The sequence below is a fragment of the Pleurodeles waltl genome, chromosome 9 (genome assembly GCF_031143425.1).
Source record: "Pleurodeles waltl isolate 20211129_DDA chromosome 9, aPleWal1.hap1.20221129, whole genome shotgun sequence".
Classification (NCBI taxonomy): domain Eukaryota; kingdom Metazoa; phylum Chordata; class Amphibia; order Caudata; family Salamandridae; genus Pleurodeles; species Pleurodeles waltl.
This window is the reverse complement of record NC_090448.1, coordinates 307313340-307338007: the sequence shown is the minus strand read 5'-3', so window position 1 is coordinate 307338007 and position 24668 is coordinate 307313340. Positions and strand designations below refer to the sequence as shown.

The window sequence follows — 24668 nt, the reverse complement described above, 5'->3', positions numbered from 1 at the left end:
TAGAGGAGGTGAAGTCGAACAAGGTTTTGTTTACTTCAACTTCTTGTGCCTTGATTTATCCGATAATCCTGAGGAGTTGGAGTGGGACGACAACAAGGAGGACTCTGCGACCACTCCCAGGACCTTCATCTCAACGGAGATCTTGACGAGTTGAGCGTCTGGGCCACCATCAGTTTCAGTTCCCTCAAAGTCTCTGTATGCATGGCCTGAAACTCAGAGCACAGCTTTTGGTCTTGGTTGCGCTCCAGGCACCAAAGAGACACAACGTGCAAATCCATCACTGACATTGCTGGATGACAGGAGCCGCAGGGCTTGAACCCAGTCTTCCTCAACAACAGCGTCGAAGCACTAGGAATTGAAAACATCTTTGACAAAAAGTCAAAAAAAGGCAGTCAAGAAATGACTGATGGGTAGCTTTCTCTACGGATCAGCGCTGGCTGGCACAGAAAGAAAAGTACTGATGTGAGAGTGCCGCAGATATCGGAACTGCAATGTCATATTTGGCTCATACGATTCTGACAACAGACCATATCAACGCCACCTAATGGAGCGCGGGGGTACTGCTCAGGAAAAATCTTCAGATCCACACTGACACCTGGGGGAAATTCTTAGTTAAGGAATCTGCAACAAGAAGTCTCTATCAGATAAATTAATTCAATGAAAACTTTGAGATCCAACTGACTAGGAGATCTTAAGTAATAGCAACATAAAATGAAACTATATTTGGGATCAAGACAGAATTATGGAAACGTAATGCTCATACAGTCATATAATTTATGACCTTACTAGGAACATACTAAGGAAAAATGTGAGTGGAAGACATAAACAATAGAAACTATGCTCCTCCAGTGCTTGGAGTAAAAACCTTATCTCATTAAATTCCCTGGTTAGGGAACCACTCACCTGAAGGTCCCTGTTTTTCAGGTTGCCTAGCCAAAATGCCTCCTGGCAGTTGTTGATTGTTAGCATGGCTTTTACTCTGTACACAAATATCTCAAGACTCTTCTTTAACAGAGGTACATGGTTGGTCAATGTTGTGTCCTGGTTAATCTGAGAATTCAAAAAGAAGGTTGTAAGTTTAATGTTCACATTATGTTTATTTTAAAATTTATGTTTTTGACTTTACTATCTCAACAAATTATTACAACTACAAATATTTCAATATTTCCAATATACTAGAAGCAACCTCTCTCAAAAACAGGGCAGATGAACAATAAAATAAGGCTTCTGGAAGCTTCCTTTCACCTGAGCAGGTATCAAATGTTATATAAACAACAAAACATATAAAAGATTAATAAAGCGATGAATTCAAAGGTAACATGAAAATGAGGAACAGGCTGTTGGAAGGTAGGATCTTTCTGACATGGTCACCCCCACTTTTTGCCTTGTGTTCGTGTGTTTTGACTGTAGTACACTAGGATACTGCTAACCAGGACACCAGAGTCAGTGTTCTCTCCCATAAATTTGGTTTTTGAGTAATTTTAACACCCCACAATTGGCATACTGGCGTACCCCTGTACGTACATGGTATATGACACTTAGATACCCACGGCAATGGTACACCATGGGTCCCCCATGGGCTGCAGCATGTATTATGTCACCCATGGGAGCCCACGCAAATTCTCCCTACAGGCCTGCGTGAAATGGTGCATGCAATAAGTGAACAATAACTGACTCTCCTACTAATTCAATGAAGCAAGTTATTCTCAACAACAGCCTAAATGATATTCAAACATTTATTAATCCAAACTCAAATATATGTATATATATATATATATACATCATTTTTTCTAAAATAAATTAACAACCCCTATCCGCTCAACCACTTTAGGACAAACAGCTTACATACATAAACATGGAACTACACACAAAAAACAACAATGGACTAATGACTACAATAAAATATACACAAAGACAAAAACAAGACGCCGGAATGACAGACAATTATAGACACAATGATATTTGACAACTACCCAATAACAATTACCACAAATGCACCTGTAGGAGAGTCGGTTATTGTTCACTTATTGTTGACTTCCCTGAATCACTCTCCTGATTTGTACAGGGACCCTGTATTTTCCTTAGTTGCTTGTTGTACAGAAAATTGCTGTCAGGGTGAGTTGTACTTATTTATCTATTGTACCTATTGTGTCCCCCTTGCTTGCCCCTTTGTGTGTGTGTGGGGCCCTTTAATATCTTTTAAGTCTTTTAGTTCCTTTAGAGTTTCTTTTTGTAGAGTTTTTGTTTATTAGTTTTATTTACGCAGTTTATTCATTCGATGGAGAGCATTAAGACATTTGGGTTCTCCGAAGCAGATTTCTCTAGAATTGTTGGCTCGAGTACTAATACCGGGCAGAAATCCCTTTTTTCAAACAGTCTGAACAACGATTGGACAAAGCTTCTTAATCTGAAGAAGAAAACGCAGAGAACAGAAGCTCATGCTGAATTCCCGTTAGAATATCTTAAAGCGGGTACGATTCCAAATGGTTTGAGAGTGAGAAATGTTCCAGGATTATTAGTTGAGATCAAACAATTTTTAGAAAAGTGGTCTTTACTTGCTAACTGTTGTTCACGAGACTGGATGCTCTTGATTATTGAGACAGCCAGAGAAATTATTACTGTCCTACTTACGGAAATAGATGAGTTAGAGAGTAAATTAAAACAATCTGTAGCACCAGATAAAGCTAAGAAGAAGCTTGAGGAAGTGAACATTGAGTTTGAGTCTTTTAATCAATACTTGATTAAGAGAAAAACTGACAAACTCAGGAAGGACATTAGATATTTCACTTGTGAAAAGACTTACCCTTATCTATCTGAACTGTACTACAAACAACCTCAAGGCTCTTTGAGTGAGAGACAGGATTGGACTCTTTAGAAGATAGTTACTTTCTCTGACACTTCGGATTCTGAAGGGGAGGGTAGCTCTCACCATTTTGACTCATATGGCAACAGACAAGATCAATCTGATTACTATCAGTCCAATTCCCGTTTTTTAGGGAACAGAAGACACAACTTGAGACCCAGATTTCGACAGAACCGAGGAAACAGACCACCAAACTCAGACTCATCGCCCCATTTCTTACAGACCAGGCGCAACCAATATTGGAGAGATTAGATAACATCCCAATCTTTAATTTGAGTACGAGGGTCCTGGATGGCGCCTCTGAGAGTCTCTTAGCGAAAGGTCTATCATTTGTTCCTAATACACATATTAACAGATTTGATGTATGAAAAATTTACAGGCCTTCTTCGCCTTAAGATCATTTTTGAAACTTTCATCATATTTTATTCCAGGCTTAGAATTACTAGACCCAGAAGTAGCCATCTTTGAGAAAGCTGTGGTACAAAAATTTGAGAATATGTTCAAAATATTCCAAAATCTAAGTTTAACTTAAAAAAAGAAGAAAATGTAGTCTTATGTAAATTAAAGGACAATAGCAGGATTACAATAAAACCATGTGATAAAGAAGGCGGCATTGCTGTATTAGACACTATGTGCTACATTGAGAAGATGTTTAACATGCTTATGTGTTCTGAATTCTATAGAGTTATAGCTGTGGACCCAGAACCCCGTATTAAGAGAGAAATTAAAGCAAAGAACAAGATTGCATTAGAGTCATGTCTGATCTGTAAAAAAGAGTTTGAGTTTTTGACTCCTAAACATACCAAATTTCCTATTATATATGGACTTCCCAAAGTACATAAGAACTCCTTGGATCCTCCGTTACGCCCTATTGTATCCATGATTGGTTCAGCTATAGAATCGCTATCTCAATATGTTGATACTTTCTTGTAACCTTTAGTGATGCAGCTCCCCGCCTACGTTCGAGACACGGGACATTTCATCTCTAAATTTGAAGGATCAGTCTTCAATCCAAAAGAATAAGTTACTTACCTTCGGTAACGCTTTTTCTGGTGGATACATTAACTACCTGTGGATTCCTCACCTAAAGAATTCTCCTCTCGCGCCAGCTTCGACGGAAATTTCTTCTAGCTCTGCACGTCGACGATGACGTCACAATTGCCCGACTCCACGCAACGCGTATGATGTCATCTAGGCAATAAGAAGCCCTCGTCGACGTGCAGACGTCAGTTATCACCATTTTTTACATGCCATAGAGGCGAACAGGTGAAAATGTGACCTTAAAGAGAAACATAATCACATCCAAAGAAGTGAAAACGCAATATTTATTACACTAAAAATAACAGGAAATTAAATATGCCAGCCAAAATCAATCATGAGTACTTGAATTATCAAGACCAGAGAAAGAAATACATATATACATGCTATAACTATATACATAAAGTAGGCATATATATATATATATATATATATATATATATATATATATATATATATACACACACAAATATACAAATATACAAGACAATTGGCGCTCACCCAAGGATTTCATGGAACAACCATTCAGGCAACGGGGAGGCGGGTGGGACCGTGAGGAATCCACATGTAGTTAATGTATCCACCAGAAAAAGCGTTACCGAAGGTAAGTAACTTATTCTTCTGATGGATACACCTACCTTTGGATTCCTCACCTAAAGAATAGAGTCCCAAAGCAGTACTACCTCCAGAGGTGGGTGCCCGAATGGGTCAAACCAAGAAATCCTGCAGCACCGAGCGAGCAAAATGGCCATCCCTCCTAACCTCAGAATCCAAACAATAATGTTTGACAAAAGTATGGAGGAATGCCCAAGTTGCCGCCCTGCAGATGTCAACCACAGGAACACCCCTAGCTAAAGCCGAAGAGGCAGCCTTAGCTCTGGTGGAATGAGCACGAAGCCCCACAGGTGGTTCTTTCTTAGCTAAGGAATAACAAAGCTTAATACAGAGAATGACCCACCTGGATAGCGTTGTCTTGTGGACTGCTTTGCCTTTCCTCTTCCCCACGTACCCAACGAAGAGCTGATCATCTTGCCTGAACTCCCTCGTCCTGTCGACAAAGAAACTCAATGCTCTTTGTGGATCCGGTCGGTGGAGCCTCTCTTCCTCCTTGAATGGATGAGGTGCAGGGTAAAAGGAAGAGAGAGTAATAGACTGCCCCAAGTGAAAGGGTGTAACAACTTTCGGGAGGAAAGCCGCCTTGGTCCTTAACACCACTTTGTCTCTAAAGAAGGAAAGGTATGGAGACTCTACACTAAGAGCCTGAAGCTCACTGACTCTTCTGGCCGATGTTATGGCTACCAGGAATACAGTCTTAAGAACCAGCAAACGCAAAGCACAAGAATGCATTGGTTCAAATGGCGATCCCATTAGAAATGCTAATACTAAATTAAGATCCCACTGAGGCATAATAAATGGTGAGGGCGGAAACTTATTAGTGAGCCCCTTAACAAACCTCAAAACAATTGGAGACTTAAACAAGGAAGGTTGATCAGGGAGGCACAGAAAAGCCGACAGTGCAGATAAATAGCCCTTAACTGTGGCAACTGCACAACCCTTCTGCGCCAAGGAAAGAGCAAATGATAATATATCAGACAAGTGAGCCTTTAAGGGATCAATTCGGTTTTCTCCACACCAACGTCCAATTTAGCCCATCGATTTGCATAGGTCTATTTGGTGGAGTGTCGCCTGGCCGATAAAATAACATCCACCACTTCCGGTGGGAGAGAAAAAACACTCAGATTGCCCCGTTCAATCTCCAGGCATGAAGGTGCAGACCTCTGGAGGTGGGGGTGTAGAATCTGCCCCTGCGACTGCGAGAGGAGGTCCACCCTGTAAGGGAGACGGAGCGGAGGGCACAGAGAGAGTTGGAGAAGGTCTGTGTACCACACCCTTCTTGGCCAATCTGGAGCTATCAAGATGACCTGGGCTCGGTCTTGGCGGATATTCCTCAGAACTCAAGGAATCAGGGGTATGGGAAGAAACGCGTAAAGCAACTGACCCTTCCAGGACATCTGAAACGCGTCCCCCAAATCTCCTTGCACCGGATACTGGAGGCTGCAAAATAACGGGCACTGCGCGTTCTCCTGAGTAGCAAACAGATCTATCTGCGGACACCCCCACATCTGGAAGATGTAAAGAACCAGATCTGGATGAAGACGCCACTCGTGGACGACCGAGCTGCGTCGACTGAGAACATCTGCACGTACATTCAGAACCCCGGCCAAATGATTTGCTACCAAGCAAATCTTGTGGTCCTGAAGCCAGGACCAAATCAAATCAAATGAAAAACATTTCTAAAGCGCGCTACTCACCCTGAGGGTCTCAAGGCGCTAGTGGGAGGGGGTTGCTGCTGCTCGAAGAGCCAGGTCTTGAGTTGCCTCCGGAATGCAAGGTGGTCCTGAGGTTGGTGGGGAGGGAATTCCATGTCTTGGCCGACAGGTAGGAGAAGGATTTCCCACCTGGCGTGGTGCGGCGGATGCAAGGGAAGGCGGCGAGTGCGAGGTTGGCGGAGCGAAGTTGACTGGTGGGCATGTAGAAACTGAGGTGACGGTTGAGGTATTCGGGTCCCTTGTTGTGGAGGGCTTTGTGTGCGTGGGTGAGGAGCTGGAAGGTGATCCTTTTGTTTTCGGGAAGCCAGTGCAGGTGTCTCAGGTGGGCGGAGATGTGGCTGTTGCGGGGTATGTCGAGGATGAGGCGGGCGGAGGCGTTTTGTGTTTGCTGCAGACGTTTATGGAGTTTAGCGGTGGTTCCTGCGTATAGGGTGTTACCGTAGTCCAGGCGGCTCGTGACGAGAGCGTGGGTCACAGTCTTTCTGGTGTTGGCGGGGATCCAACGGAAGATCTTTCGGAGCATGCGGAGGGTGAGGAAGCAGGAAGATGATACGGCATTGACTTGTTTGGTCATGGTGAGAAGCGGGTCCAGGATGAATTCGAGGTTGCGTGCGTGGTCTGAGGGGGTTGGTGCGGTGCTAAGGGCCGTGGGCCACCAGGAGTCGTCCCAGGCGGACAGGGTGTTTCCGAGGATGAGGACTTCCGTTTTGTCTGAGTTCAGTTTCAGACGGCTTAGTTTCATCCATTCTGCAACGTCTTTTATTCCATCTTGCAGGTTGGTCTTGGCGCTGGTGGGGTCCTTGGTGAGGGAAAGTATCAGCTGAGTGTCATCGGCGTAGGAGGTGATGTTGATGTTGTGTTTGCGTACGATGTCGTCGAGGGGGCTCATGTAGACATTGAAGAGAGTCGTGCTGAGCGAGGAGCCTTGTGGGACGCCGCAGATGATCTTGGTGGGGTCTGAGCGGAACGGTGGGAGGTAGACTCTTTGGGAGCGGTTGGAGAGGAAGGAGGTGATCCAGTCCAGGGCCTGTCCTTGGATACCGGTGGGGCAGGGGCGGGATATTAGGGTTCGGTGGCAGACGGTGTCGAAGGCAGCCGAGAGGTCGAGGAGGATGAGGGCGACTGTTTCTCCGTTGTCCATCAGAGTTCTGATGTCGTCTGTGACTGAGATGAGGGCGGTTTCTGTGCTGTGATTGGCTAGGAATCCGGACTGAGAGGGGTCGAGTAGGTTGTTGTCTTCAAGGAAGTTGGTAAGTTGCTCGTTGATGGTCTTCTGTATGACTTTGGCAGGGAAGGGGAGGAGCGAGATGGGGCAGAAGTTCTTCAGGTCGCTGGGGTCCGCTGTAGGTTTCTTCAGTAGGGCGTTGACTTCTGCGTGTTTCCAGCTCTCGGGGAAGGTGGCAGACGCAAACGAGCTGTTGATGATGGTCTGGAGATGAGCGGCCATGATGTCGTCGGCTTTGTTGAAGATGAAGTGTGGGCAGGGGTCCGAGGGGGAACCGGAGTGGATGGAGTTCATGGTAGCTTTGGTCTCTTCCGTGCTGATGTGAGTCCAGGCGTTGAGGGTGATGGCTGGGGTTGTAAGTTCTGTGGTGGTTGGCTGGGTCTGGTGTCCAAAGCTGTCGTGTAGGTCGGTGATCTTACGATGGAAGAAGGTGGCGAGGGAGTTTCAGAGGTCTTGTGAGGGCGTGATGGCGTTGGCGTTAGGATTGGAGAGCTCTTTGACAATGTTGAAGAGTTTTTTCCTGTTGTGAGTGTTCTTGTCCAGTCTGTCTGTGAAGGAAGTTCTTTTGGTGGCGCGGATCAGTTGGTGTTGTTCGCGGGTGGCGTTTTTGAGGGCAGACATGTTTTCTGCTGTGTGGTCCTTGCGCAAGGCTTTCTCGAGGGTGCGGCAGTTTTTTTTAGATTCCTTGAGGGTGTCTGTGAACCAAAGAGGTTTCCTGGTGTTGGTCTGTCTTGGGAGGCGTCTGAGGGGTGCGAGGTTGTCTGCGCAATTGGTGATCCAATGCGTGAGGCTGACGGCTGCGTCATTGGGGTCGGTGGAGAAGGTGGGTTGGTTGTCGCTGAGTGTGGAGAGAAGCTGTTCCGCTGGGATTTTGTTCCAATGTCTGCGTGGGATGGGTTGTGTGCGGAGGTGGCGAGTCTCGCGTCGGAAGGTGAAGTGGACACATCTGTGGTCGGTCCAGTGTATTACGGAGGAGTGGCTGAAGGATACGTGGTTGCTGGCGGAGAAGATGGGGTCGAGCGTGTGTCCGGCGATGTGGGTGGGGGTGTTCACCAGTTGCTTGAGACCGAGGTTGTCAAGCAGGGCGGTGGTGTTGGGGTCGTTGTTCTGTTCCAGGTGGAAGTTGAGGTCACCGAGGAGGATGTAGTCTGGCGAGGCAAGGGCGTGCGGGGAGATGAAGTCAGTGATAGAGTCGCTGAAGAGGGCTCGTGGTCCAGGGGGTCTGTAGATGAGAGTTCCTCTGAGGGTGGTCCTGGGGTCGGTGTGGATGTGGAAGTGCAGGTGTTCGGTGGCGAGGGGGGTGTCTTCGGTGGAGGTGGTGACGTTGATTGAGTCCTTGAAGACGATGGCGATTCCTCCACCCACTTGGTTGGTGCGGTCTCTCCTGGAGATCTTGTAGCCGTCGGGGATGGCTATGGAGATGTCGGGGGCCGAAGAGGCGTTCATCCAGGTCTCAGTGATAAAGGCGACGTCCGGTGGAGTCCAGGAGGTCCCATGGTTCAATGGCATGCTTGTGGACGGAGCGTGCGTTGATCAGGATGCATTTGAGGTGGTTGTTGGCGCGTGGGCTGGCGGGCGGGGTGGTTTCGCGGTGGAAGGTGAGTTTGCAGGGGAGGTATGCGAAGGGTCCATGGGTGCGTTTAGGGTTGGCTTGGAAGCAGGTACTGGAGCGCCCCGGGTTGAGGGCGTGGAGGGTGTTGGGGTCGTAGCGGTGCTGAGGGGTTTGGGAGTGCTGGGGGCCAGAGGTCGTGGCGCTGGGCGCAGACAGGCGCAGGCGGGCTTGCCTTTGGCGCGCCCGCTGCGCGCAGCGGCCTCCATAAGAGGGAGGAGGGGGGGAGGAGGGGTCAGCTGGGGGCGGGGTGGGCGACAAATGGGAGCAGGGGGGGGGGGCGGGCCGGGGCCAAGCAGGAGGAGGCGGCGGGAAAGCAGAGGGTGGGGGGTCAGGTAGAGGGGAGGGGAGAAAAGATAGGGGAGGGGGGATTACAGAGGAGGAGGGGAGTCAGGAAGAGGAGAAGAGAGAAGAGTCAAGAGAGAAGAGTCAGGAAGAAGAGTAAAGAAGAAGAGGAGAGAAGAGTCAAGAGAGAAGAGAGAAGAGTCAAGATGAAGAGTAAGGAAGAGGAGGAGCTAAGAGTCAAGAGAGAAGAGAGAAGAGTCAAGATGAAGAGTAAGGAAGAGGAGGAGCTAAGAGTCAAGAGAGAAGAGAGAAGAGTCAAGATGAAAAGGAGAAGAGTCAAGAGAGAAGAGAGAAGAGTCAAGAAGAAGAGGAGAAGAGTCAAGAGAGAAGAGAGAAGAGTCAAGAAGAAGAGTCAGGCAGAAGAGGAGAGACCTGAGAAGCAGAGGGGAAGCGTCCAGAAGATGAGGAGAGGCCACAGAGGAAGAAAAGGAACACGCAGAGAAAAGTACAGAAGAGGAGAAAAACACGCAGATCGGGGTGCAGAGGAGAGAGAAGAACACCGATGAAGAAAGAACACGCAGGTCGGGGTGCAGAGGAGAGAGAAGAACACAGATGAAGAAAGAAGAAGGAACACGCAGTTCGGGGTGCAGAGAAGAAAGAAGAACACAGATGAAGAGCAAAGCAAGAAGAAAACACAGTGAGGAAGAGGAGAAAAGAAGAACACAGATGAAGAAAGAAGAAGGAACACGCAGGTCGGGGTGCAGAGGAGAAAGAAGAACACAGATGAAGAAATAACACGCAGATCGGGGTGCAGAGGAGAAAGAAGAACACAGATGAAGAGCAAAGCAGGAAGAGAACGCGGTGAGGAAGAGGAGAAATGAAAAACACAGAAGAAGACCACAGAAGAAGACAGAACACGCAGGACGGGGTGCAGAGAAGAACACAGATGAAGAAAGAAGAAAGAACACGCAGGTCGGGGTGCAGAGGAGAAAGAAGAACACAGATGAAGAAAGAAGAAGGAACACGTAGATCGGGGTGCAGAGAAGAAAGAAGAACACAGATGAAGAGCAAAGCAGGAAGAGAACGCGGTGAGGAAGAGGAGCGGGGCCGAGGAAGAGCAGAACACGCAGCAAGTGGGCTGCAGAAGAGGAGCAGAGAGCGAAGGGAAATGGACAGCAGAGGTGCGGAGAGAGGTTGGAAGAGAGAGCGGAAGGCAGAAGACAGAAGTACAGGAAAAAGAGAGGTGAGTAGCGCGGGGCTGGGCGGGGGGAGTACTTACTGTTTTAGCAGGTCTTGCTGGGAGGTGTCAGGAGCCTGGGCTGGTGGAGCTGCAGCGGCAGGGTGAGCGACCTACCCTCGGGTCAAGGGACCAGAGTCGAAGAGCTTCTCTGCAAAGAAGGTACGACCCCACTCCTCCCTGCTTGTTTATATACCACATTGCGGTAGTGTTGTCCGTCAGAATCTGGACTGACTGACTGCGAATGGAAGGGAGGAAGGCCTTGAGAGCCAGACGTACTGCCCGCAACTCCAACAGATTGATGTGAAATCTCTGTTCCACTGGAGACCAAAGGCCTTTGACCTCCAGGTCCCCCAGATGAGCTCCCCACCCTAGAGTGGAAGCATCTGTTACAACTGTGGCCACCGGCGGAGGCAGCGAGAACGGCCTTCCTTGTGACAGGTTGCCAGTCGCTGCCCACCACTGAAGATCCGCTGCAGTGTCTCTGGTGACCGTAATCGAATCTTCGAGATCCCCTTTGTGCTGAAACCACTGCCGGCGGACGCACCACTGAAGAGCCCTCATGTGCCAGCGTGCACGAGTGACTAGCAGTATGCAAGAAGCAAACAGACCGAGCAGACGAAGGACCTTGAGGACTGGAACTTCCGCTCCATTTCGAAACATCGGAATCAACGCCTGAATGTCCTAAACCCGCTGGGGTGGAGGAAAGGCCCGATTCAATGTCGTGTCCAGTATTGCCCCTATGAACAGGAGGCGTTGAGAGGGCTCCAGGTGAGATTTGGGCCCATTGATTGAAAAACCCAGGTCGTACAACAACTGAGTTGTCGACTGCAGGTGACGCCGCACGAGCTCCGGAGTCTTGGCTTTGATCAACCAATCGTCCAGATAGGGAAACACCGCTATCCCTCTTCTTCTGAGCTCTGCCGCTACCACCGCCATCACCTTTGTGAAGACTCGAGGTGCTGAAGTAAGACCAAACGGGAGGACCGCAAACTGATAATGCTGCGATCCCACCCCAAACCGGAGGTACTTCCTGTGCGATTTGAGGATCCGAATATGGAAGTACGCATCCTGCAAATCTACAGACATCATCCAATCTCCTTTGTTCAACGCCAAAAAAACCTGTGAAAGGGTCAGCATTTTGAACTTTTCCTGCCTGAGGAACCAATTCAAAATCCTCAAGTCCAGAATTGGTCTCAACTGACTATCCTTTTTGGGGATCAGGAAGTATCTTGAATAACAGCCCTGACCCCTCTCCTGCTCGGGAACCAACTCTACTGCACCTTTTGCCAATAGGGATAACACCTCCTGTTGCAGTAACAGAAGATGGTCTTCCGAACAGAAGGATGGGCGGGGAGGGAAGGGAGGAGGGAACTCCCGAAAGGGAAGAACATACCCTCTGTTCACAATGTCGATGACCCAAGAGTCTGATGTTATAAACTCCCACATCGGAAGAAATTGGGCAAGTCTCCCCCCCTACCGGAGACAAGTGAACAGGGAGTGGAGGAGGACTAAGGCTGCTTTCCCTGCTGCACCCCACCCGAGGAAGAGAAAGAGGCAGAGTGCTGCTGGGTTGCTCCTCTTGTACGTACTCTGCCCCTGCCTTTAAAGGATCTATAAAGCAGGGAGCTTGCAGATTGTTGTTGTGGCTCCTGGAATCTGCCACGAAAGGAGGAGCCACGTCCAAAAACCCCTAAACTTCCTATACGATCTAAAGGAAGAGGAAGTAGCTGCCTGAAGTCCTAATGACCTCGCTGTGGCCCTGCTCTCTTTGAACCGTTCAAGAGCAGAATCTGCCTTTGTCCCAAAGAGTTTTTCTCCATCAAAAGGCAGATCCAGGAGAGTCGCTTGCACATCCGTAGAAAAGCCTGATGAGCGCAGCCAAGCCTGACGTCTCGATACTATGGATGTGCCCATAGCCCTTGCCACAGAGTCAGAGGTGTCCAACCCAGACTGGATCACCTGGGTCGCCGCCGCCTGAGCGTCCGCTAGCAAATGCAACACCTCTTGCGGCAAGTTTGGATGACCTTACGCTTCCTCCATAAGGGCATGAAAATAGTGTCCCAAAATGCAGGTTGCATTGGTCGACTTCAAGGTCATACTGCATGACGAAAAGGCCTTCTTTGCAGCGTGGTCCATTTTCTTTGACTCCCTGTCCGCAGGGGTCCCGGGGAACGAACCAGGAGAGGACCGGGAAGAACAGGAAGCCTGAACAACCAAACTCTCCGGAGTTGGAGGTTAGGAGAGGAAGTCCGGGTCACCTGGAGCTGCACGATAGCGCCTTGCTACCGCCCTGTTGACAGCTGTAGAAGTCACAGGTTTCTTCCAAATGTCCTTGATGGGGTCCAGGAGAGCCTCATTGAAGGGCAAGAGAGGCTCTGCCACCACAGAGGCTGGATGCAGCACTTCCGTCAAAAGGTTCCTTTTCACCTCAGCAGCAGGAAGAGGAAGATCTAAAAAGTCTGCAGCCTTCCTTATCACTGCATGAAAATTTATACGTTAGAGCATTTGAAAAAAGACACATTTACAATTAAATTGCTCCTTTTTTTGAAAATACCCATCTATGGTGTAGATACATAGATTATGTTTTCTTTATTTGGAGAGGAGGTGAACAGGAACTGAGGAATGAGTTCTTTCTTTGGTTGAACCTATGCGACAGCAATCTGAATTTACTATGAAGTGGGACTATAATCAGGTAGAGTTTTTAGATGTATACATCAAACATCTGGATGGACACCTTTCAGTGTCATTGTTTACTAAACCTACAGCACGTAATACTCTTTTACACTATGATAGTTTCCACCCTAGAAGTCAAGGACAGGCCATCCCTTTTTCCCAGTTTTTACGTTTGAGAAGAAACTGCACTGAGAAGAAAGATTTTTTGAAACATGCAGAGATCCTTTCCGATAAATTGCTTCAGAGGGGATACCCCGCAGAAGTGATTAAAGATTCGCTGAAAAGAGCGAGATACTATAATCGTGAATCACTTTTTCAGGAGAAAAAACAAACCAACAATGACAAGCTGGTATGTGTGCTTCATCACTCTAGTTCGAATGATAGGATTTGAAGGATTATTAACTCAGAGTGGCATATTTTGAATACCAGTGAAGATTCTATGCATTTAGAGAAACCTCTATTTGCTTTCAAGAGAAATAAAAATCTGCGTAACATCTTGGTTAGATCTGCAGTGTTGAGTGCACGGGAACTGACGCAAAGATCAATTACAGGAATAGATCCTATCAAAGGCAATTTTTAATGTGGCAACTGTCATGTCTGTGAAATGGCTATAGGTTCAAATTTTTTTATCTATAATGGTAAAACAATTGCTCTTAACACCATGACTAACTGTAGATCTAAAAATGTGATCTACCTTATCCTATGTCCGTGTGACCTAGGATATGTTGGTGAGACATCAAGGGAGTTCAGAGTGAGATTGTCTGAACATAAGTCTTCCATTAGAACTAGGAAGCCAAATGCCCCTTTGGTTGCACATTGGGTCACGTCAGACAACAAAGGAGATGAGATCAGATGTACTATCCTAGAAAAAATAACCTCGAGAGATGGCATTTTTTCTGAAAAACTTAGAAAATAGAAAGCGGTATTTTGGATTTTTCTATTGGAAACCTTTAAAAGGGGTTTGAACGAAGATATTCCCTGGCATAAAGCCCTCTGAGTAGACTATATACATATTTATTAATGTCCAGCTAGTTGCAGGGTGTTTATGTTCACTGATTAGAGTTTGAGTTGCATTCCCCTTTATAGAAGAGACTTCTTGTTGACTGTGAGGTGTATATTCATTTTTGCACTGCATACCCTGTCACTTTACTGTTTGTTGGTATCTCTCTTTTCAATTATTTACGACATCTCTAACTTAATCTCACTTTTCTAAGATGTCCGCCACGTTTTTACTCGATTAGTGGAGTATTGTAAGGGGCGACAGTGGTCCTTTTACTATTTTTACGCATTCCAGCGAGTGAGACCGTGAGCTTTAACTACGTGCCGTTGTGCCGCGTTGTTAATAGATTGTAAACCAGCATGCTCACACAGAGCAGTTTTCCCAATTCCCAGGAAGACTTGTGAAGGTACTCTACGTTTTCGAGCAGTGTGAGAAATGTGGTGTTTTCACCCTTCGGCTGAGTGACCTCACATGTTCAGTTTGTTAGAACGGTGTCTCTTCTTACAGCTTCGGTGTTTCTGTTGCCTGGACCCGCTTACCATGCAGAAGTCCTTGTTGTGGTTTATTTACATCCAGCAGGTAAACATAGAATTTTATTTTATGCAATGTAATTGATGTAAGCCATTGCTGCCGCCAACCCAGACACTGTTCTGCCCTACTGCTGCTGAGCTTAACTCGGGGAGGGGAAGAACAAAGGATTTCCTTTAGAGGAGAGGTGTTACTTGTAGGAAGCTGGCCTGATGGACACCTATAATGTTATAACCCTATACCAGGTCCAGGCATCCCCCATTAGTGAGTGTAGGCAGTATCTAAGAAGCCAGGGCTCTCTATAGGTAGCTGTTGATGAGCAGCGAAGACTTATGTACGAGACATGCATAGCTTATGCAAAACCACTATAGTCACACAGCACTTACACTCATGAAAGAACCACACAGTGTCACAAAAATAAAGGTACTTTATTATAGTAACACAAATACTAGAATAATGTTTAGCCACTACCCCGACTAGAGGTCAGTAAACACTATTATATACACATTAGCATTCTTTAAATAGCATAGAAAGCAATAGGCTTTGGTAAAAGCAATAGTAAATAGCGAGGGCCAAACCATATACTAAAAAAGTAGAAAGTAAAGGCAGTCTCCCACCCAAGGAAATAGAATCAGTAGAGGGGAGCTAGGGGAACTAGGAACCCCAAGAGGTGATTACCAGAGTAACCCTCAGTTACCAAGAGAGCAGAGGTAAGTACCTGGTTTTCCCCAAAACCAACAGAAGGACTTTGGAAAAGGATTGTGCTAGACCCAGACAAGACTGGAAGAACCCAAAGGTGGATCCTGACAAAAGAGGACCTGCAAAGGAAGGGGATCAAGTCCTGTTCGAGATTGAGTGTCCGGCTGTGACAGGGGCCACTACCCAGCCTTTTGTGGATGCAGGACCAGGTTGACGGTAGACAACGAAGGTCAGCCGGGCAGGACAGGAGCTGAAGAGGAGTCCTAGAAATGATGAAAGTGATGTCCCATGTCGGGACTCGTGAAGCCGTCGATCAGTGGTGCTGGAAAACCACCAAAAAGCCTTGGCAACTTCAAGAGTTGGAGAAGAAGGTTTTGCAAGGCCGAAGAGGACCCGACCCAAGAAGGGGAGTCTGGGCGGACCCTAGGCAGCTGGGAGAGTCATAACAAGAGGAGGCAGCCCCCACAGGCAACGCACTGGCAGCAGGCACAGGAGTCCAACTCAGCACACTTGGAGAAGTGTCCCATGTCGCTGGAGCAAAAGGCAGGAGACTGTACTTTGCAGGAGGGAGTGCTAGAGGCTGGGGCTATACTGCAACCGAAGATTCCTTGGAGGAGGAACAAACAAGCCTTTGTAGCTGCAAGAGTTGCAGTGCACAGGGGTACTGTCCTGCAAAGAAAGGCAAGGGCTTACCATCTCCCAAGTTGGACATCTGGTAGCGAGGACCGAGGGGACCACTCCAGGCCACCACCTGTGATGCAGGGTTGTACGAAAGTCCCCTCTTTTTGGCACGTTAACCCCAATTTCTGCCTGATGTCAGTTTGTTTGACTGTGTCACTGGGATCCTGCTAACCAGGACCCCAGTGCTTTTGCTCTCTCTCCTCTCAAATTTGTCGCTACATACTGGTAACCAAGTATTTCATCACAAATTGGCATACTGGTGCCACCTTATAAGTCCCTAGTATATGGTACTTAGGTACCCAGGTCTTTGGGTTTCCAGGGGATCCCTATGGGCTGCAGCATTACTTTTGCCACCCATAGGGAGCCCTTGCAAAGGCTTCGGCAGGACTGCCATTGCAGCCTGCGTGAAACAATGCATGCACCCTTTCACAGCCATTTTCACTGCACCAGGCCACTTATAAGTCACCTATATGTCAGACCTTCCAACCCTGAAGGCTAGGTGCCAAGTACCTGTGTGTGAGGGCACCCCTGCACTAGCAGAGGTGCCCCCACATTGTCCAGGACGATTTTCCTGGATTTCGTGAGTGTGGGGACGCCATTTTACGCGTGCACTGGACATAGATCAATAACTATGTCCAGCTTCACAATGGTAACTCAGAATACGGCCATGTAACGTGTCTAACAACTGGGAATTGAACTGATTCTAGTATTGGTTTTACAATTCCATGCACACTGGGGGCTCCACAGTGGACCCCCAGTACTGCCATACCAGCCTTCTGAGGTTTTCCAGGCAGCCCCAGCTGCTGCGATCTCACAGACAGGTTTCCGCCCTCCTGCTGCTCAAGCAGCTCGAGCTCAGGAAGGCAGAACAAAGCATTTCCTTTGGGAGAGGAGTGTAACACCCTCTCACTTTTGAAATGGATGTTACAGGAATGGGAGGGATATCATCCCAGAGCCTCTGGAAATGCTTTGAAGGACTCGGATGGTGCCCTCCTTGCATAATCAAGTCTACACCGGTACAGGGACCCCCAGTCTCTGCTCTGGCGCAGAACTGGACAAAGGAAAGGGGAGTGACCACTCCTCTGTCAATCACAACCACAGGGGTGGTGCCCAGAGCTCCTCCAGAGTGTCCCTGGGTTTTGCTATCTTGGATTCAAAGGTGGTGGGGCACTCTGGGAGCATCTGAGTTGCCAGTGCCAGCAGGTGATGTCAGCGCCCTCCTCTGATAGGTGCTTACCTGTGTAGCTAGCCAATCCCCCTCTCAGGGCTATTTAGGGTTTCTCTCCTGGGTGTTTCCTCAGATTCGGATTGCAAGACTTCAGCAGGAATCCTCTGCATCCTTTACTTCATCTTCTACCGACAGAACTGCATCTGGACCCTCCCTAAACTCTACAAACTGCAACAAAGAAGCAAAGACGACTTCTGCAACACTGTATCTCCATCTCCTCCCAGCAATTGCAGCTGTTTCCAGATTGTGCATCCTATGAGGACTGCCTGTCTTCAGCCTGCACCAGACGTAAAGGAATCTTCCTTGAAATGAAGGAGACGCTTCCCTGCTGCAACAGGCACCCCTATGCAGCGACAACTGGTGGCGGTTCCCTCTCTTGACGACGAGTGTGGATCCAGCAACACAGGTGGTGGACTAAAGTGACCCCAACAGTCCTAAGTTCCAGCTGTCCAACTTTTGTGGAGGCAAGTGCTTGCATCCCCACGCAAGACAGTACCCCAGTGAACTGCGTGATTAGCAGTTGCCAAGGCTAGTGTGCGACATTCCACAAAGTTCTTTGTGCACAGCAGAGCTTAGGCCCCCCACACTCCATCTTGCGACGCACAGCTTCCTGATTGGTTCTCTGGTGGCAAGGGATCCCTTTGTGTCGTGCTGTGTGTGACACCATTTCCACCTTCTTTGTCCCCATGCTGCAGGACTCCTGTGTGCGCTGCCTAGTCTTCTGAGTTGCTGAGAGCCCCCTCTGTCTCCCATTCCTGGATACAGGCAACCAAGTCCCTCCTGGTCCAGGGCAGCGCCATTTTCCGCTAACCGCCTGCTTTGCGTGTGCAAGGCTTGTTGGAGGATTCCAGCGACACAAACCAGACTGCAATTATCCATCCGGCGTCGGACATCATCTGCACCAACCAGGAACCCGCATCTGTCTTCTTGGATGCGGTACTGACTGTTCTTCACCCGTGGTTCTTCTTTTACAGGGGCTCCTCTTTTCACTGGACTCTTCAGTGCTTCTTGGTCTTGGTCCCCTTCTTCCACAGGTCTTCAGGTCCAGGAACCCATTGTTGGTGTCTTGCAGTCTCTTCTGGCCCTTGCATTATCTTCTATCACGACTTCTTGTGTGTTCTAGGAAACTCCTGTTTTCATGGGCTCTGGGGTGGGTTCTATTACTTACCTTTGGTATTTTCTTACACACCCAGCGCCGCTCTATACACTACACTTGCCTAGGTGGGAAACCAACTTTCGCATTAGACTATTTTAGTATATGGTTTGTGTTCCCCCTAGACCCGTTGCAACTTATTGTGATTTTCACTATCTGCCCTGTTTTCTAACTGTTTTTACAGCTATTTCTGCATTCTAATGTATACACTGTGCATATTACTTACCTACTAAGGGAGTATAGTCTCTAAGGTATTTTTGGCATTGTGCCACTAAAAAGAAAGTACCTTTATTTTTGTGACATTGAGTATTTTCTTTCATGTGTCTGACTACTGTGTGACTACAGTGGTATTGCATGTGCTTTGCATGTCTCCTAGATAAGCCTTGGTTGCTCAGCTACAGCTCCCCCATGACAGCCTGGCTTCTAGACACTGACTAAATTTCACTAATAAGGGATAATTGGACCTGGTATAAGGTGTAGGTACCTTTTGTACCCACTACAAACTAGGCCAGCCTCATAGAAGGATCCATACAGCTCTAGAGGGGAGAAGATCCAAGCAGCCGGTCGTAGTTGGTGCCTGCAGATGCAGGGGAGTGACTCCTTCACTCTAAGGGAGATTCCTTCTTACTTCTTGTGGAGGCTGAAGACTCATCGCCCTCAGAGGATGGATGCACAGCCGGGGAAATGTTGCAGTTGCTGGAAGGACCTGCACCCTGCTCTATAGGCTAGGAGGGTCGACTTTCAGTGACCTGGTTCAGTGATATGTAGTGAAAGAGTGCATGCACCTTTTCACGCAGGCTGCAATGCAGGACTGCAGACATATTTTTCATGGCCTCCCATGGGTGACACAATACATGCTGAAGCCCATGGGGAAACCCTGGTGCCCTAATGTCCTTGGTACCTAAGTACCATATACTAGGGACTTATATGGGGAGACCAGTATGCCAATTATGGGGTGTACAAAGTCCTAAACAACCAAATTTAGAGTGAGACAGCACAATCACTGGTGTTTTGGTTAGCAGGATCCCAGTAAAAACAATCAAAATACACTAACAGCAGGCAAAAGGTAGGGGTAACCATGCCAACTAGAGGGTACTTTCCTACATTAGCCACTCTCCTTTACAAATAGGTGTGTCTGGGCTAGGGTGGGAGTGCTCCTGAGCTCCACCAGACTTCTTCAAAGGGCACAGTTGGTGCCTTTCTTGTAAAACGGGTTCCTCCCAGTGCAGGAGCCCCCAGCCTCCCACTGTGGTGCAAAATACACAAAGGACAGGAGAGTAACCACCCACATGTCCAGCTCCTTCCCTAGGGGGGTCTCCAGAGCTCTGCCAGATGGCCACTTGATTCTGCCAGCTTGGAAACAGGACGAGCAGAGGCCCCTGGGTACAGCTGACTGGTTCGTCCAATCGAGTAGTGTCTCTGACCCCTCTGGGTTACCGGAGTAGTCGTCCAATCCCCTTCTTGGGTTATTTAAGGGCTCCCCAGAGGGAGGACCCCAGATTCGTCTTCACAACTTCTTCTACAACCTGGACACCGGATTCTGCTGCTGGAGTTCACCGAGAATAAAGACAGGGCTGCAACTGGTAGAGGGGCTCCTACTGCAACTTTGTCCCCGAGCATTGCAAGAACTCTGCAACTTTTGTGGCCGTGCATCCTCCAGTCACAAGGGTTCTGCCTGCATTAAGGACATCAAGAAGGAATCTCCATTAGAGTGAAGCAGTCCCTCCCCTGTAAATGCAGGCACCTCGACGTCTATGACCGGTTTGTGGATCTTGCTGTCCTACTTACTCCTCAAGGCTCTGCAACACAAGTGGTAGTTCTGCGCTCCGTAGAGGTCTGATCTGTCTTATTTGCAACCGGAAGACAGTGCTACCTCAATAAAGCTGTTGGGATGGAACCCCTGTGCACTGCATCTGTTGTCATCAGCAAGGCTTGTTGGCTCTTCAGTTCAATGACCTCTTAGCTCCCAGAAGCCCCAGCCTCAAGCATCACCCTGCTCCAAGACTGACATCCTCCCTGCAACCTCTGCGACTTGGGCGTCCATCTCCTTTGTGCTGCTGAGTCCTCTTCATAACTCCCTTTGCTTGCTGCCAGAGGGTCCTCCTGGGGTCTCTTTCAATTCCTGATGGCTCTCCTCACTGCTGAGGACCGGCCCGGACTTACTTGTAAAGGCTGAGTCCCTCGGACCTTGTTGGTCCTAACTACTGCACTTCTTGGTGCAACTCTCCTTTTGCATTTGCCAAGGCTTCTTGGTGGTCCTGCTGACCAATGATCCCTCTGCATTCGACAACTGGTGTAGGACAGCTCATGGACAACTCCTGGGATCCTTCTGCATCGCCTGGACACTGCAGCAGCATCTTCACGACAACCGTCAAACAGAAGCATCCACAAGAAGGGTGGGCATTGCGCTCCTACACCCCCTGGACCTCTCCGGTTGGTTTGGACTCTGTCTCCTCTCTTCACCAGTGCTCCTTGCACGGAATCCATGCCTGGGTTTCACAGGTCACCGTAGCAGCTGGACAACTGAGGTCCAAATTGACTTTAACAGGAGCGTCCTACACAACTTCACCCCTATGCACCTGGGCTTCCTGGTGTAGGTACGACGCTTCTCTGGGTACCCACTGGTAGGGGCACTCTTGAACCTTCCTCGTTCCAAAGGCTTTCCTCTGGGTCCTCTGAGTCCTCTGGGAAGGGTCCATTTCAACCTTTTCCTAACCGCAACTTATCCAAAGTTATCCTATGAGACACCTAACACTAAGTGACCACATGGGCTCCTGGTGAATATTGCTCCTTACACCGGATGTTCTATTACTTCCCCAGTCCTTAGGATTCTTTAGAGTTAGTCTTGGTTAGCTATGTCTTTATTAACCCATTTTTTAGTATACGGTTTGGTCCTCCCATAGGGGCCCATGTTATTACGTGCTTGTACCTACCTGTTTTTAAGTATATTTTTGTGTGCTCATATCTCTAGAAGATATACCAAAGTTAGTTTAGTGCCTGTGTATTAATAAATAAAACTCTAGTTTTCTAACACTTGGTTTGGTTCTTTCTTGTGTGTAAGTCAATGACTTTGTGGTTACTGCAATTGCTTTACACCCTCTCTGATAAGTCTTAGCTGTTCTCCACAGCTATCCTTTGAGAGCTTCGGTTATAAGAACCTTTAACACTATCAGGAAAGGTTGCCTGGATTCCATGCAGGGTGCATCACCTATAGTTGTACACCATATATTGAGCCAGCCTCCTACACTGGTGGTGCAGTGATTGGCATAAAGACTTGCATTGCTTTACCGCTTGGTCAGAAGTGAGTTTCCACAAGAAAACTCACTACTGACTTAGGTACATGCTGTACTTTTAATAAACTGGATTTTTTTCTACATTTTTGGGATTGCGTTGTTAAGAATCTGTAGGAGGCTGGCCCTCTATGTACTGTGCAAAGCTAGGCACACTGTGCAGGAGGTTCAGGCAACCACACATTGGTTTACAGAGATAAAAACTAGACTACCTAATGCTCTAATTTTTATGGTAGCTTGGTCGAGCAATTAGGCTAATCCTGGAGAAGTGCAAAGCATTTGTTGTGCTCACAGTATCAGTAAATTAGATCACACACTCAAAAGAATAACTCAAGACCAATTTACAAAAATACTCAGATTTTTATAAAATGTTTAAGCCCAAGATCATCAATATCGAGTAAGTACTTTTGAAGTAATTAATTTTTTAAGTTTTAATAAAAGTAGTCTTTTTATGCGTAATTAAGCACCATAGGAATCAATGGAGAAAATACTTTGAAAATACATATAAAATCAGGAAGTGCGATTACCAACGTCTCCTTTTGCAGGTAAGTCAAGGTCGTCGGTGGGCACTGTGGACCAGCTGGAGAAGTTTGCGCAGCTCCTGGTTTCTGCAGGTGCAACTGCATCAAGTTGTTGGAGCTGGTGCCAGCCCACTGTGGGGAAATCATCCAGAAAAGAAATGCACAGGTGGACTTAAAGTCCGGTGGGCCGCCTTGGAGTCTCGAGGTTGCAAGGGGTGGGGGATCTTTAGGACACAGCTGTATCTTTGGTGCAGGGCACAGGGCGGCCAGGTGCAGAGCAAATCAGTGAGCCAGGAGCTTGCACTGGGTCTTTGGCCTAGGGTTGCAGTAGAATGATGCCTTGACTGGAGGGAGATCTTAGGGAATTTTCAAAGAGTGGAGGTCTTCTGGGGGTTTGTAGAGTCCGTCCAGTGTCCAAGCAACCCCTCAGCGGCGATTGTTGAGTCTTGGTTGCAGCAGGCAGCGTTTGACACCTTTTCTTTGTACAGCAGGGATTTTGTTCTCGAGCCTTGAGTCTTCATTGTTGCTGGTCTTCTATCGTCCTTGGAATCTGATTTCTTGGTCTAGGGATCCTCACTAACTACTGTATTTAGTGGGTGTTTAGGGAAGTACCTAGTAGTGACCAATGGGTCATCTACTTTAGGGTGGCTATACCCACTAAGTGACCACTTCCTGTAGGCAGAGGTCACACACTTGCACCTGATCGGCTATTTTCCTTCCATGCAAGATGGAAGAAAATTAAATGGAGAGGTCAACTCATATGTAACACTTGAGGTGTGGTGCACCCTGGGGATGACCTCCCCTCCTGTCATTTGTCTGGTTTCCCGCCGGTGTTCCTGACAAAGGAGGGGTTTTGCAATGGGGGCAGCCATCTGCTGCTAGCAGCAGGCTTGGGGGTTGAGTTTCAAGGGGGGTAAGCCCTTTGACGCTCGCTAGCAGGGCAGTGCCCATTCCTGAGGGAGAGAGTGTTTGCACCTCCACCCAGGAAGGGCTTTGTTCGGGGACCCAGAGAGCAGGATTTCTCACCCCAGGGTTCCAGAATATTGTCTGGTGGTAGCAGGCTGGTTGTGACCAGCCAGCAACCATGACAGGGTAGTTAGCTTTTGCAAGGGGCACCTCTAAGGGGAACCCTGGGTACATTTTGTAATAAATCCAATACTGTTACCAGTTTGGATTCATGATTCCAAGTTGTTTGATACCAAACAATACAGAGTTCAAAGTACCCATCATGTAGCTGTGAAACTTGTACTGACCAATGTCCAGCACATGCATTGAAATGGCTGCTCTGTTCACTTACTATGTCCCAGGTTTGGCAAGGACACAGTAGGGGCATAGTGCTCATGCATCTATGCCCACAAATACAATATAGTGCACTCTGCCCTAGGGCTGAAAGGGCTGCTGGAGGGGTGACTTACCTTTAGTGCATGCCGTGTGTAGTGGACAGGGCACACATGCTGTGTGCCATGTCAAATTTGTCTTTTAGGATTGCATCAGAACACTCGGCCTGCAATGGCAGTGCTGGGTGCTTCTGGATGCATGGCCCTAAAGGGTGGCACAATGTGTGCTGCTGCCCTCAGGGGCCTACCCATAGTACCCCATGCCCTGGGTCCCTGAGTACCATTTACTAGGTATTTATAGGGGCAGCTCAACAGTTTAGGGAATGAGATCTAGCCTAGGGAACCCGGTTAGCAGGGACCCTGGGCACTAACAACTTTGAGACTACATTAAATACCAGGCAAAAAGTGGGGGCTAAGCATGACAAGTGAGGCTTTTTCTCACAGGGTCTAGCAAAGCCCTATCCCCAATCTCTTAAAAGTTTAGAACACTAGGGTAGTTGTAGATACACTTACACTACAGTAGTACCATGTCTTCTGTTGAGGGAGCTGAACAGACTCAGCAGTCTGGGTATATCGCGCCTAAGTATCAAGAACATAGGTCACTGTGCAGTGCTAGAAAACTGAAGAAAGGTAGTCACCCTAGCTCATCTTCTCTCCTAGAGATGCTCACATCCAGGATGACCTCCAGAACCCTGAGAGGTAGGAAGAGTAGGGAGATATTGAGGAGTGGGGTGATCCTCCAAAGTTGTAGAAGGAAGTACCTAGTACTGCAGGCTCCCACTCTGGACTTGCCCATGGGCCTGGGCCTGGGCCTGTAGAGGGAGGCACTGGTAGTACAGAGGGGGGGGGGGTCACATAAATAGGCCCACTTTTACTACCCCAGGATTGGTAAAAAGAGTTCCAAAGAGAAATAGGTCCTCCTCGTCCTCATTTTCCTCTGTATCGTCTGCTAAGTCCACCCACTCTAA

At 48.0% G+C, this 24668-nt stretch overlaps 1 protein-coding gene across 1 annotated transcript in view; it reads right to left on the bottom strand.

Moving 5' to 3' along the window:
- FANCD2 (FA complementation group D2) overlaps positions 1 to 24668 on the bottom strand; it is a 1182674-nt gene that overhangs the window by 48012 nt on the left and 1109994 nt on the right. The window contains exon 42 of the mRNA XM_069206781.1: positions 904 to 1050. Within this exon, the coding sequence (XP_069062882.1) occupies positions 904 to 1050 (147 nt within the window). The remainder of the gene's footprint in view (positions 1 to 903; positions 1051 to 24668) is intronic.